Source organism: Castor canadensis, chromosome 14 (genome assembly GCF_047511655.1).
Source record: "Castor canadensis chromosome 14, mCasCan1.hap1v2, whole genome shotgun sequence".
In the NCBI taxonomy this organism is placed as follows: domain Eukaryota; kingdom Metazoa; phylum Chordata; class Mammalia; order Rodentia; family Castoridae; genus Castor; species Castor canadensis.
In genome coordinates, this window is record NC_133399.1 from 22,920,761 (window position 1) to 22,934,521 (window position 13,761).

Here is a 13,761-nt window from a genome sequence, read left to right on the forward strand (position 1 = left end):
GGAAGACATCAGTTTCAACTTCACCACTGTGCCAAAGATAATCATGGACATAGCAGAATCATTTCTTATGTGAGTTGCCAGACACAGATGTCTCTTTCTCTGGTTTTTGTATGTATGGATATCATGCTTGTTAATCAGATCATTTTTGCCATCTCTCATTCCCTGCCTTACTACATGTACTGTATTTATTGTTTAGACTTTCAGATGCTCAGCCACACAAGCTTTGATTCTCTTACGATTTATCTACTTCAAAGTCATGGAAATTTATGTTTATTTTTGTCAAACTTCCCAATTTTTTGATCTTACTGGTTTTAAAAACTTCAAAAATAACATAGTGAATTATGCTGCTGATTCAATAGCTTACTTATCTCAGGGGTATTTTTTGGTGGTACTGGGATTTGAACTCAAGGTGTAAGGTAGGTGCTTTACCACTACAGCCACTCCACCAGCCCTTTTTGGTGTTGGGTATTTTTGAGATAGTGTCTGGCAGACTATTTGCTTAGGCTGTCCTCATAAAGCAATCCTCCTTAACTCTGCCTCTCAAGTAGCTAGGATTACAGGTGTGAGCCATCAGTACCCAACTCTTTTCCTCTTAATATAAAATCATTCTCTCCTTTCTGAGGAGGGAAGTATAAAGCCTTTTCCATATGTCAATTGCATTACTCAGTTTCTTACATACTTTATGAAAGAAGACTTTGAATGTACTTTGACTCAGTTGTATGATATTCTCCCAGAAAATGTGGCAGTCTCAACGTTTCCATTGTGATCATCCTATGCTGTATACCTGCAGCTATAGTCTGCAGAAAACAGATATTCTAACTGCGCCAAGGAGGATCAATAGCAGAACTTCTCTTAAGCCTCCATCATCCATTTAGAATATAGTTTGGAAAAACAATGAAACTTACCATATGGTCTTATAAAGCATGCCAATTTTTCACACCATTTTTGCAGTTGCATGGTCTTAATTCCACCATGTTTCACAGTACATTCATCATGGTCGGATTTGATTGGTGAAGAGTAAGTTCTAAAAACAAGAGTACACATTTTCAGTATGAAAAAATGAAAAGTTTCTGAAGATGTATTATGTTGATAGTTTTCCCCAAATTGTGAATGGAATTAATGTTACTGATATGTGAACTTAATATGGTTAAAACAGTAAGTTTATTACAGGTATTTCCCAAATAAATATGGATATAAAAAGAAAATGAATCATATATGTATTCATATTATATAGGTATATCATGAATATATGTTTATATATAATATAAATATATATGAATATTTATATGAAGGAAAGAAGTTAGGAGTACACACAATCTTTACCTGATTAGAGAAGCCCAATCTTATTGTGGACATTCATTTTCTTCTCTCTTCTTATATTAGAGTTAGGAATTCCTTAGAGATTGCTGGAACTTGGACCAATTTGACTAATTATGGCCCCTGTGCATTGAGCCTCCAAGGTCAAAAAAGACTAAAATGATCCTGTCCTTCCAGCCTTGAGGACTGATACCTCCAGTACACGTGGACCTATGTAAGTATCCTCCTCCATATTTGCCTGCATCAGGGAGACCTAACTATCACTATATGTATCAGTCCTGAAGACAAAATCTGAGATGTCCTAGGACCTCCGGCATGGTAAGGTCTTCAGACTTGCACTTCATTATGGCCCAGAAGAGAACTGGCTCAACACAGTGAGTACTGAGTGAAATGACCATTTAAAAGTATCGCATCCTCATCATGAGGACAAACATGACAGTCTGGGTACACAAATAGAGGAACTAATACCGTGAAGTTTTTATACTTGGTGTGGTGACACTAGCAGAAATCCTACTCTCAGTGTGATTTCTCCCCATAAGATTCTATAGTCAGACCCCAAAAAGCAGAAAATGGGTCCTTTTATCTCTTTCCTTAACACTGCAAAAAGATTTTAAAGAAGATATTGATGAAGATAATGAAGATGACAGTAACCATAACATAATAAACTTGGGGCTTTCTAAGTTACAGGCACTGAAAATGTGGTCTAAGTAGCTTGTCAACTTTCATATGCTTCATTTTCCTCTTGTTATAATTACCCATATTATGCAGGCACCAGTACTTCATGCCTGTATTCCTGGTTACTAAGGAAGCAGAGACTGGGAGTATTGTGGATTAAGGGCAACCCAGGCAAAAAGTTCATGAGATACAGTTTTAACATAAAAAGCTATGAATGGTGGCATATGCTTGTCACTCCTAATGCAAGAAGCCTAAATAGAAGTATGCAAGCAGGCTTGCCAAAGTAAAGTGAGATTCTATCTCAAAAATACCCAGAGCCAACAGAGCTGGATGTGTTGCTCTAGTGGGATAACACCTGCCTAGAAAGCCTAACAAGTTCATACCCAAGTATCACAAAAACTAAAAGAATGATTAAATGATTCTTATAATAAGTAAAAGAATAATTAAGTAATTATTGTAGAGAAAATGATGGTGCAAATTATTATTATATAGCTGTTTTCCATTGTTAGGTTAAAAAATAAAACAGAAGCCTTATTTAAACTGAGCTGTCTGATTTAAAACAGAGAGCCCAATATAGGGAAAATATTGGCAGATTGAAGACCTGGAGTACTGCAGCATCCATTTCTTCTCCCTGCCAGTTCAGCAAGTCCCCTTGCTCCCTGTTCTCCTTTTGAGATTCCTGGTAGATGACATAACAGAACAGTGGGTGGCACCACCTGAGTCCACTATAGAAAGGACAGCCATAGTCACAGACCAAGATCACAGAATGAGAAAACATGACAAACTACCCCAGGATACTTTTGCTACTGTCAACATCCCTCACCATCTCTTCAATTAGCTCGTTTATTCTCAAAAGGAGATATAATGTCATATCATGGCTTCATTCCCCTGCAAGAACCTGGAAAGAGCTTTTAAATGCACCTCATATGTACCTGTGGTTGTGACTTCTGGATCTCTTAAAACTTTCTGTTGGCTGGGAAGCAGAGTCTGATAATCTATTTTTGGAGCCTTCCAGCCCCACTTATTATTGCATGGGGAAGTTTTTCTATTACTCTGAAAGTCAGAATTTTCCCACAGGCTGAGTTAGAACTTAGACAAATATATTGAGTAAGGATTAAACAGACAGTGAGCGAACCATATATTGTTAATGTGCGATGTGTATTTAACCTAAGGGCTACATAAAATGCAGATATTATCAATGCCGATAAGATTAATATCTATAACATTCAAGAAAAATATCCTTTGACTTGAAGTTATAATTTTCCTATCTGTATAACAAGATTGTTTTTGTCTTTGTATAATTATATGCACATATTTCAAGAGCAAACTTTCATTTGGTTCTGATTCTCCACAACCTATAGTGTCGAATCTTTTGTCACAAAAGAGCCAGGAAAATAAGAATCTGTGTTACTCCTTGAATAGATCTTTCCTTGGTGCACAATATATATCAATGTGACCTCAACACACTTGACATTTTTCTGTCCTCACTTTGATCTCTCTCTGAAATGTCTCTTAGAATTACAGACAAGATAAAATAGATTTGGATGTTGTCTATACCATGGACAAAATATCTTACAATAGATTTGATAATGTCTACACAATAAAATTTAAAACACAGCAAATATTTTATGGTGAAATAAAGAAAAATCAACAAAAGAGAAGGGTACAGTTAAACCTTATGCCTTTGGGTGAAACACTAAAGAGCTTCACATCAATCCATTCTGCAGTGCTCTTTAAAACTGTATTCATCAATAATCTTGCTATTTGTATAATGACTGAATGCACTATTTTTGAGAAAATATATATCAATATATATTTAGTGTCATGCTTCCCTTATGTGTCATACATGTTATATAAATGGGGTTCTTCTCCCTTAGGCTGTTCGAAGAAAGAGAGATAGAGACACTCTCACACATTCTGCAGGTACTACCAGATCAATGTTGGTAAGAAATCAGCTTCTGACTTTCATTGGTAGGAACCATCTACTCTCTGGCAGACAAATGAAAATACGATTCCCCATACCAGATGAAATTTCCTATTGTGATGTCATAAAGGGATTATCATTGAATAAAATGTAAATGTATGTGATGGTATATCTCAAGAAAAATAGAAAAATGATTCTGACTCATTTTGAATTGTGAAAAGAAAACTAGACAATTGATAGTAAATTTTAATATGTATTATTTGGTGGAGCTAAAAGAACTGTACCTCCTGGATATGTTGCATAGAAATTTTCCATTCTTTTACCTAGAGAAAACACAGAAAGTTTCAAAAGATTGTTATAATCATGAAGTTACAAGTTCAATGATATCTTAATATCTGGTAATGTAAAGTATCACAAGGAGATGAAAATGATAAATACATGATGTATTTTGTACATGTACAAATTATAATAAATTCTATTATTCTCTATAAATACCTGTCAATGATTTTTGAGAAACAGGATATGACACAGATATATGTTCTCCACAGAGACTTAAAACAATTTGGTGATTTAACAAGAAAATTGATGGGTAATAGATGTTCTTTCTTTACTATTTTGATAAATATGAACTTCTTTTCAGGCAAGTTTTTTGTAGAAAAATGGTTCATGAACAAATTAATCAATGCTGACATGGAAATACTGAGAAGAAAATCTATCCACCAAATTAATGGAAATAATTCCCTTATGAAAATTTGTGAGGTTTAATAAAATAATACAAAAATACCAAGAACATAAATTTCATGGGTAATTTCTCAGGTCTATAGAAAATTAGTTGTAATGCAAATGCTGTGAAAGGCTTACATTTAATACAGATAGTATGTAATATTGACAACAATATTAATTTACATTCATGAAGCATTTTCTACATGTTCAGAAATATTCTAAGACAGTGATTTCCACCTGTGGGCTAGGATAGTAAAACAAGAACTTCAAATACAGTTAATATGATAAAATGTTTTTTTCTGGCCAAAGTATCAACATAATTTGAAATACCCACAGTGGAGTATTTTAAAAAGTGCAATTGAGAACTGCTAGTTACACAGTTTAATATATTCTTACAACCTCTTACCACCACCAGGTAAAGAAGGAAATTAATATTCCCATAAACAGATAAGGAGTAATTACATAATTTATAGGTGTGTTGACATTATTTCATGTAATTTTCTGTCTTGCATTCTTGATTACTTAGATCTTACTGTAACCTGACTAAACAATTTGTGACAGTTTCCTTTATACAGCCAAAGTAAACTACTGAAATGTGTGTATAAGGAAAGATTGGCATGAAATATTATTAAATCGAAATTCTACTAAAGATTGCACTGAAAACTGGAGTTAGAGGATTTCCTTGGTTCTGAAATCTTTTTGTGAAACTGGGTTTGAACTCAGAGTCCTGCACTTACTAGACAGGCACTCCACCACTTGAACTACACCCCAGCTCTCAAAACATAAACTGTAATATTGAAGTGTGATAATAAGAAAAAAAACTGAGCAATGTTTTTGTGCTATAATAGAATAATCAAGAAAAAAGAATAAAATAGCTATGTAACATGTGAGATATATTACTGACATTGTGTTCCTGATGCAAATAAATCTGAATAAATTAAAGAAACTTTAAAGATGCTTCTTGTATTTTATAGCTTTTAAATAACTAATAGTTACAATGTGCACCATTGCATATTAATGGCGAGTGATATAGTATAGTGTATGTTAAATTAAGCCATAATTTATAAAAGTTGTGAAGGTTCAAGTTTACTAAAGTTAAGGATAGGAATTATATATAAAGTAGGTTTAAAAAACAAAATTTTAGTAAGCTCTTAAATCCTTGAAGGAAAAGAATCAGAAAACACAGAATGATGAAAAACACCTAGTACATAAATGGCACACAACACCATTTGATTATTAACTGTCAAATTTTAATTTAGGGCTTTGATAATGAAGTCCAGCTCTTAAAGAATGTTTATAAGTATCCTAAGTTAACAAAATTAGTTCTAGTGTCTTATGATAAAAATAGGTTCAACTAAATGCTTTTGTAACATCATTTAGTTACAATGACTTTTTCTTTAATGGAAAAGACTCTGTTTTCGTGAGAGTGTGTGCTATGATCTAAGATTTATGATCTCCAATGTTCCTAGTTTTGTAACAATTCAGTAAGTGCCTAAATTAGGAGTGTATAGAAGAAAATAATGACAGACACCAAGAGCTCAACACTTCTAGGAAACTGATTTTGTTACAACTCAAAAATATTGAGATGGGGTCTCAAGAACTTTCTTCTATGGCTGGCCTTATACTGGAATCTTAACAATCTCTGTTTCCCAAGTAGCTAGCATTAAAAATTTGACCTAATCAACTTGGCCAGATTCACCTTTTAAAAAAGTTATTTTGTGTTAATAACTTGAATTTGAAACACATACAGAGTTTCATGGTCCTTCTTATTTCTTTATTTGTCCCTTTTCATTTTGAACTCAGGACATCATACCTGCTAGACAGACATTTTACCACTTAAATCACAATCTTAGTCCTAACTTTCCATTTCTCCAGGTGTGCAAGAAGTGTAGGAGAACTCAATTTCACACATGTCTCAGAATTCCACCTCCTGGGGATCTCAGAAGATCCAGATCTACAGCCCATTCTCTTTGTGCTGTTCCTGTTCATGTACCTGGTCACAGTGGTTGGGAACCTGATCATCATTCTGGCTGTCATTACTGACTCCAACCTCCACACCCCCATGTACTTCTTCCTGTCCAATTTGTCATTAACTGACATCTGTTTCATTTCCACCACAGCCCCAAAGATGATTACGGACATCCAAACTCACAACAGAGTCATCTCTTACATGGGCTGCCTAACACAAATGTCTCTTGTTATTATTTTTGGATGTATGGAGGACATGCTTCTGACTGTGATGGCGTATGACAGGTTTGTGGCCATCTGCCACCCCCTGCATTATCCAGTCATTATGAACCCTCGCCTCTGTGCCTCTCTGGTTTTGGCATCGTTTTTCATTAGTATTTTGGACTCCCAGTTGCATAATTTGATTGTCTTACAGTTTACTTGCTTCAAGAAAGTGGAAATTTCAAGTTTCTGCTGTGAACCCGCTCAAATCCTTAATCTTGACTGCTCTGATACATTTGCTAAAACCATAATCACATGTTTGGTTGATGGTATATTTGGCTTTCTCCCCATCTCGATAATACTCATCTCTTACTATAAAATAATTTCCTCTATTCTGAAAATCACATCATTTGGTGGCAGGTATAAAGCATTTTCTACCTGTGGGTCTCACCTGTCAGTTGTTTGCTTATTTTATGGAACAGCCATTGGTGTATATCTTATGAGTCATCTGTATCACAGTCTTTCAGACAGAATATGGCATCCTCAGTGATGTACACAATTGTCACTCCCATGCTGAATCCATTCATCTATAGTCTAAGAAACAGGGATATTATCAACACCTTGAGGAGGCTCCACACAGGAAAGGCTAACATCAGGTGCTAAGAAATTCAATTGGTGTATGCAGATGGCAAAAATATCACAAAAATCAACATCTAGAACTGTAAATCATGCCTCCCATCCATATAATTCTTGTAATTTTATGGCTTCAAATATTCACCATGTTTCACAGAAGAATTGTGGGTATAGAGAAATGAAATGTGTTCAAAATGGTACAAAAATTCAATTTGGTAATATGAACCTTTTTGTATATGGATAATGTTAATGGTTGCCCAACAATTTCAATGTAATTAATGGCATTGGAAAATGCAATGAAAAGTGATTTGAAATCTAACATTTGTTACACCCATAATTTGCCATAATAAACAATGTAAAGTAGGAGGGTGAATATGTTGGTTATATTATACTCATGCATCAGAATAAAAAATGAGATATGTGGTAACTATACTAGGAATGGGGAAGTGGGGATAAAGGAGAATGATGGAGGGGGTGAATTCAACTATGATATGTTGTAAGAACTTTGGTAAATGTCACAATGAACCCCCAGTGCAACAATAATGTGGAAGTACATGTTTCTTTAACATGAACATAGAATTACCAATTGGTTTTATCAAAGATCACATTGGAATTTTCATTCTTGTGCTTGGGGTTCTAATATCCTTATTTCAGTCAGATTTCCTTTGACCCAGGTTCTACTTTCCAGAAGCAACTTAGCCATGATACTGGAAATTGGAGACCACTAGCATATTAACTTAGTGGTCCTATAAGATTATGAAGTTGAAAGGTGAGAATGATGAGGATGAACACAGGAAAATATTTATGTAGTGAACTATTTCTCAGAGCTTTCAAAATGAAAGCCTATGAGCAAAGACTTCTTCATTTTGTTCTGACCATAAACTCTCTTACTGATGGTTAAGCACTTCAACTATTGGGAACCTTGACACTCCAGAACTCAGTCAGAACTGTATACCTCCTTAAAAAATTTCATACAACAGCCCAGATGACCCACCACCAATGAATGGATTAAGAAAATGTGGTATTTATACACAACGGAATTTTACTCAGTCACAAAGAAGAATGAAATTTTTCATTCGCAGGTAAATGGATGGAACTGGAGAACATCATCTTAAGCAAAGTTAGCTAGGCTCAGAAGGCAAAAAATCACATATTCGCCCCAATATGTGGATTATAGACCTAAATGAATGCAATAGTATTATTGGACATGGGTCACACACTAAGGGAAGAACACACAAGGGAGGAATAAGGGAAGGAAAGCTAAAACTTCAATGTTTTTGATGTGCTCACTGTAGAGGAGGGAATACAGTAATCTTAAACTGACCGAGGCCACTATGGGAGGGGAACCAGGAATTAGTGAAGTGGTCTGATAGAGATGAACCAATGTGTGTTGAAATGCACATGTGCATGGAAGCAATGCTAGGAATCTCTCTGAATAGCTATCTTTACCTCAAACTAGCAAAACGCTGTCTTTATTATTATCTCTTAATTTTCTCTTCAACAAAATCAGAGAACAGAAAGGCAGAATAGGTTCTGCCCAGAAGCGGGGGGCAGGGGAATGACAATGTATACACATATAAATAAATGTAAAAATGATAAAATAAAAAAAATAATTTTTATACTAGTCTTTCATGGATTGCAATACTCTTACTTCAGCTCTGCAAAGTAAACTCAAATCTAATAGCTCATCTTATGACTTATTCAGGAAATGGTGCTAGGAAGGTAGCTCAAGGATAGAATGAATATCTTCATATGAAGACTGCTATTATTTTCCCCATATGTAAAAGTTAAAATCCATTGACTTTTAATAACTCATGGCTTTTACAAAATAACTAATTAGCAATACTTATAATAACTGACAATAATACCAACTATCTATTTTAATGTCATTAATGCTTGTCTTAAAACTGTATTTTGAAGTACTCCTTACAAGATACCATTCTCCACAGACCTGTTCCCCAAAGGCAGTGACTATCATGAAATTTGTGCATAGATTGTCCTCTCAATGTTTTCATGCAGAGGGAATGCCACGATGATGAGCTGATTCCCAAAGAACTCTGAACAGGGATACATGGACAGAAATAATACAGAGTCCAGTCTGACATTCTAGAACCTCTGAGTGACCTAGGAGAAGACAATCTCATACAAATGTTTGATTTTGCAGCTCTTCATTAGTTGAATACTATTGGAAAACAGTATTTGTTGAAAAAATGAAATAAATATGCATTACCCTGTATACATTTTTTGAATCCTCATATTTACAAGTAAAATATTTTCTCTTGATATTGGTAAACCTTCAATTATACTTCTTAGTTTTTAGAAATGCAGTTCACTAGAACTCCTTTTTATTGATGCACTTACTATCCATCTCCTTCTATACATACCTCCTGTAGATATTCCATTGGACAGTGCTAGAAGATTTAGAATATTAGAGACAAGGCTATGATCACAGTAAAATACATGAGAGGGGAAGGTTCGTTTCTGTTCCTGATGTTTGGTGTTCTAACAGCCGGATATACCTGGATGTTCATTTTTGCTGGGTTTGGGAAATCATAGTCTATTATTTTATTGAATGTTTACTTTGTCTTTAGCTTGTTGCTTTTCTCCTTCTATGCACATGATTAATATGTTTGGTCTTTTAATTACATACCAGTTGTATTCTGTGTCTTCTGTACTTCCTTGTTTTTATCTTTATTATTGTTAGAATGTTCTATTTCATCTACATTGTCCTCAAGGCCTGATATTTTATTCTAGTTGATCCAGAGTATTGGTAAGGCCTTCAAATTAATTTTATTTGATTCATTGTTTCCTTTCCAAAAATTTAATTTGATATTTTCCTAATTTCTATGTCTGTAATTCTTTCATGTCCAACATTTTTCCCTTATTTAATGAGCTTTTTACTTGTATTGTCTTTGAACTCATTCTAGTGTTTGTTCATGCCCTGCTTGACTTTGTTGACCATTCTTAAAATCATTCTTTTCAATTTTTTCTCCAGCATTTTATCCACGTTGCTATCACTAAATTAAATTATTATAGAATTTGGAAGGAGTCATGTTGCCTTAGGGTTTTTTTGTATGTCTTGTGCCAGTTCCAGACTGTTTTTGCTCCTTTGGGCTCTGCTCTGTAGTGAAATTTGAAGTCAGGTATTCTGATACCTCCATCATTGCTCTCATTACTCAGGAATGTTTTGACTATTCAGGGTCTTTGTGTCTTCATATAAATTTTATTATTGTTTGTTATTTAACTTTTGAGATGGATGCCATTGGAAGTTTAATGGGGATTGAATCTATATATTGCTTTAGGAAATACATTTTCACAATATTAATTTTGCCAATCCATGAACATGGGCTGTCTTTCCATCTTCTAGTTTTATCTTCACTTCCTTTCTTCAGTGTTTTGCCATGTTTATTGTAGAGTTATTTCACCTTTGTGCTTAGGTTTATTCCTAGGTAATTTATTATTTGAAACTATTATGAATGGGATTGTTTCATTGATTAGCTTCTTAGTATATTTGTTATTGATATATAGAAAATCTGCTTACTTGGTATGTTGAATTGTGACCTCCTATTTTGTTGAAAGTGTTATCAGATCTCAGAGTCTTCTAGTGGAGGTTTTAAGGTACTTTTTTGACATTTCTTTTTTTCTTGTGCTTGGTAAAAGTGTATTGTGGCATTTACAAGTGTTCTTACAAAATATCAAACATATCATAATTCAATTCATCCCCTCCATCATTCTCCTTCATTCCTCCCATCCCTCATTCCTGGAATAGTTTCAACAGGTCTCATTTTCTAATTAAATACACGTGTACAAAGTATTAGCATGGTGTTCACTCTCCCACATCCTTACCACACCACCTCTCTCTTCTTATTGTTACCAACTCCCCAGGCAGGACCTATAGGATGATATTGTCTGCAAATAGATATAGTTCTACCTGTTCCTTTCTATTTGTATTGTAATTTTTTCTTTCTCCTGTCTTTTTATCCCTGAAAAGAACTCAAACATGGTACTGAATAAGACTCCATCCTGCATAATATAGATGAAAGACTTTCAGATTTTCTCCATTTAGTATGATGATGCCTACAGGTTTGTCAGATATAGGCTTTATTATGTTGAGGTGTGTTCCCTCTACTCTTATTTTTTTTAGACTTTTATTATGAAAAGATGTTGGATTCTGCAGATATTTGTGCATCAGCAGAGATGACCAATTCTACTTACTTATGTGCTGTACAGCCATTATTGCATCACATATTTTGAAGCATCCCTGTGTCCGTTGAATGAAATAAAGTTTATGTAGAGTATGATCATTTTAATGTGTTGGCAACTCAACAAATTAATGTGTTTTATTATAATAAAAGTTTTTGTGTATATATTCATTAAGGAAACGACATTGTAATGTTTTTAAAATTTTGTCCTTGTCCTATTTTGAGATAAGAGTAATTTTGGATTCATAGAATAAGTATAGGAGTATTCCTTCCCTTTAGAGTTTATGGAACAGTTTGAGGGCCATTGTTGTTAACTGTTCTATCAAGATCTAACAAAATTCAGAAGTAAATCTGTCAGGTCCTGTGCTTTTCTTTGCTGGCAGGATTTATTGCTGTTCCAATCTCATTTCTCCATATAGATATGAAATTTTTAATCCTCCTGATGCAATTTTGGTAATTTCAACATGTCTCATTTTTTCCATTGTCATGCATGAGTACCTAATATTTCCACTACATTCAGCCTCTTTCACCCTTTCCTTATATCCTCCCCCTCCCACTGGTGCCAAATCCACAGAAGACTGTTTTGCCATCCTGTTCTCTGTTTTTGAACAAAAGTACTTTTGTTTGATTAATATAGCTCTACAGGAAGTTTCCCTGTTATGTTTCCATGTACATATTATTGCTCAAATTGGTTCATCCCCTCTATTTTTCTCTTTTCTACCTTAGTCTCATTAGGCCCCTTGGTGGTGTGATTTCAACAAGTTTAAAAATACTATATTCATTCTTGTAAAGAATGTACATCAACCATATTCACCTTCTTAACATCCTTCTTTTACGCTTCCTCTCCCATTAGTGACCTCCCCTTAGAATAACCTGTTTTTCATAATATTATTTATATTTGTATTGTCTATCTCTCACATAAGAGAAAAAACATGTAGTCTTTGTATTTCTGAGCCTGGCTTACTTCACTTAACATGATGCCCTCCAATTGCATCCTTTTACCATCAAATCACATGGTTTCATTTTTCCTTTTGGTTGAGTGAAACTACTCTATAACCACATTTTCTTAATTATAGCATCTGTGTTGTTTCCATAGTTTGGTGATTGTGTTAAGCATCAATATGCAGGTATTTGTATTGTATCTTGACTTAATGCTTTTGGGTATATCCCTAGGAGTGGTATTGCTGGATCATATGGCAGTTTTATTTTTAGTTTTTTGAGGAGACTCCATACTGTTTTCCATAGTGGTTTACTAGCTTACATTCCCACCAGCAGTGTATGAGATTTCCTTTTCTTCACACGCTCACCAACATTGTTGGTGGTGGTTCTCTTGATAATATTCATTCTAACAGGAGTGAAGAAGAATCTTAACATGATTTTGATTTGCATTTTTTGATGGCCAGGCACGTTGAGCATTTCTTCATGTGTTTTTGGCCACATGTTTTTGGCAAGTTATTTTTTTGAGTTCCATATATATTCTGGGTTTTAAAACCTTGTGAGATTTATAGATGAAAAGGATTTTCTCCCATTCTGTGGGTTTTCTCCTCAGTCAATGACCATTTCCTTTGTTGTGCAGAAGCTTTTTAGTATCATGTACTCCCATTTGTCAACTATTTGGTCATTTTCTTTATTTTTATTTTTTTCTTCTTTTTTATTTCTTTTATTCATATGTGCATACAATGTTTGGGTCATTTCTCCCCACTGCCAACTGTGCCCTCCCATTCCCTCCACCCCTCCATCTCCCCGACAAACCCCTCACTACCAGGCAGAAACTATTTTGCCCTTATCTTTAATTTACTGAAGAGAGAGTATTAGCAATAATAGGAGGGACCAAGGGTTTTTGCTAATTTAGATAAGGATAGCTATACAGGTAGTTGACTCACATTGCTTTCCTGTGCATGTGTGTTACTTTCTAAGTTAATTGTTCTCGAACTAACCTTTTCTCTAGTTCCTGGTCCCCTTCTCCTTGGCCTCTGTCACTTTAAAGTATCTATCTGCATTAGTTCTTTGCACTGAGGAAATCAAATGTTATCTTATTTTGGGGCGGGTTTCTTGCCTATCCTCATACCTCCCTTGTGTGCTCTTGCTTTATCAAGTGATCAAAATCCAAACTCCTTG

The 13,761-nt window shown here is 34.6% G+C and overlaps 1 protein-coding gene across 1 annotated transcript; it reads left to right on the plus strand.

The window, feature by feature from the left end:
• The first annotated feature begins 6,626 nt into the window (after positions 1-6,626).
• On the plus strand, positions 6,627-7,358 carry LOC141416480 (putative gustatory receptor clone PTE01). Its single transcript, XM_074053461.1, has one exon. The coding sequence runs from the start codon at positions 6,627-6,629 to the stop codon at positions 7,356-7,358; it is 732 nt and encodes a 243-aa protein (XP_073909562.1).
• The last annotated feature ends 6,403 nt before the right edge of the window (positions 7,359-13,761 follow it).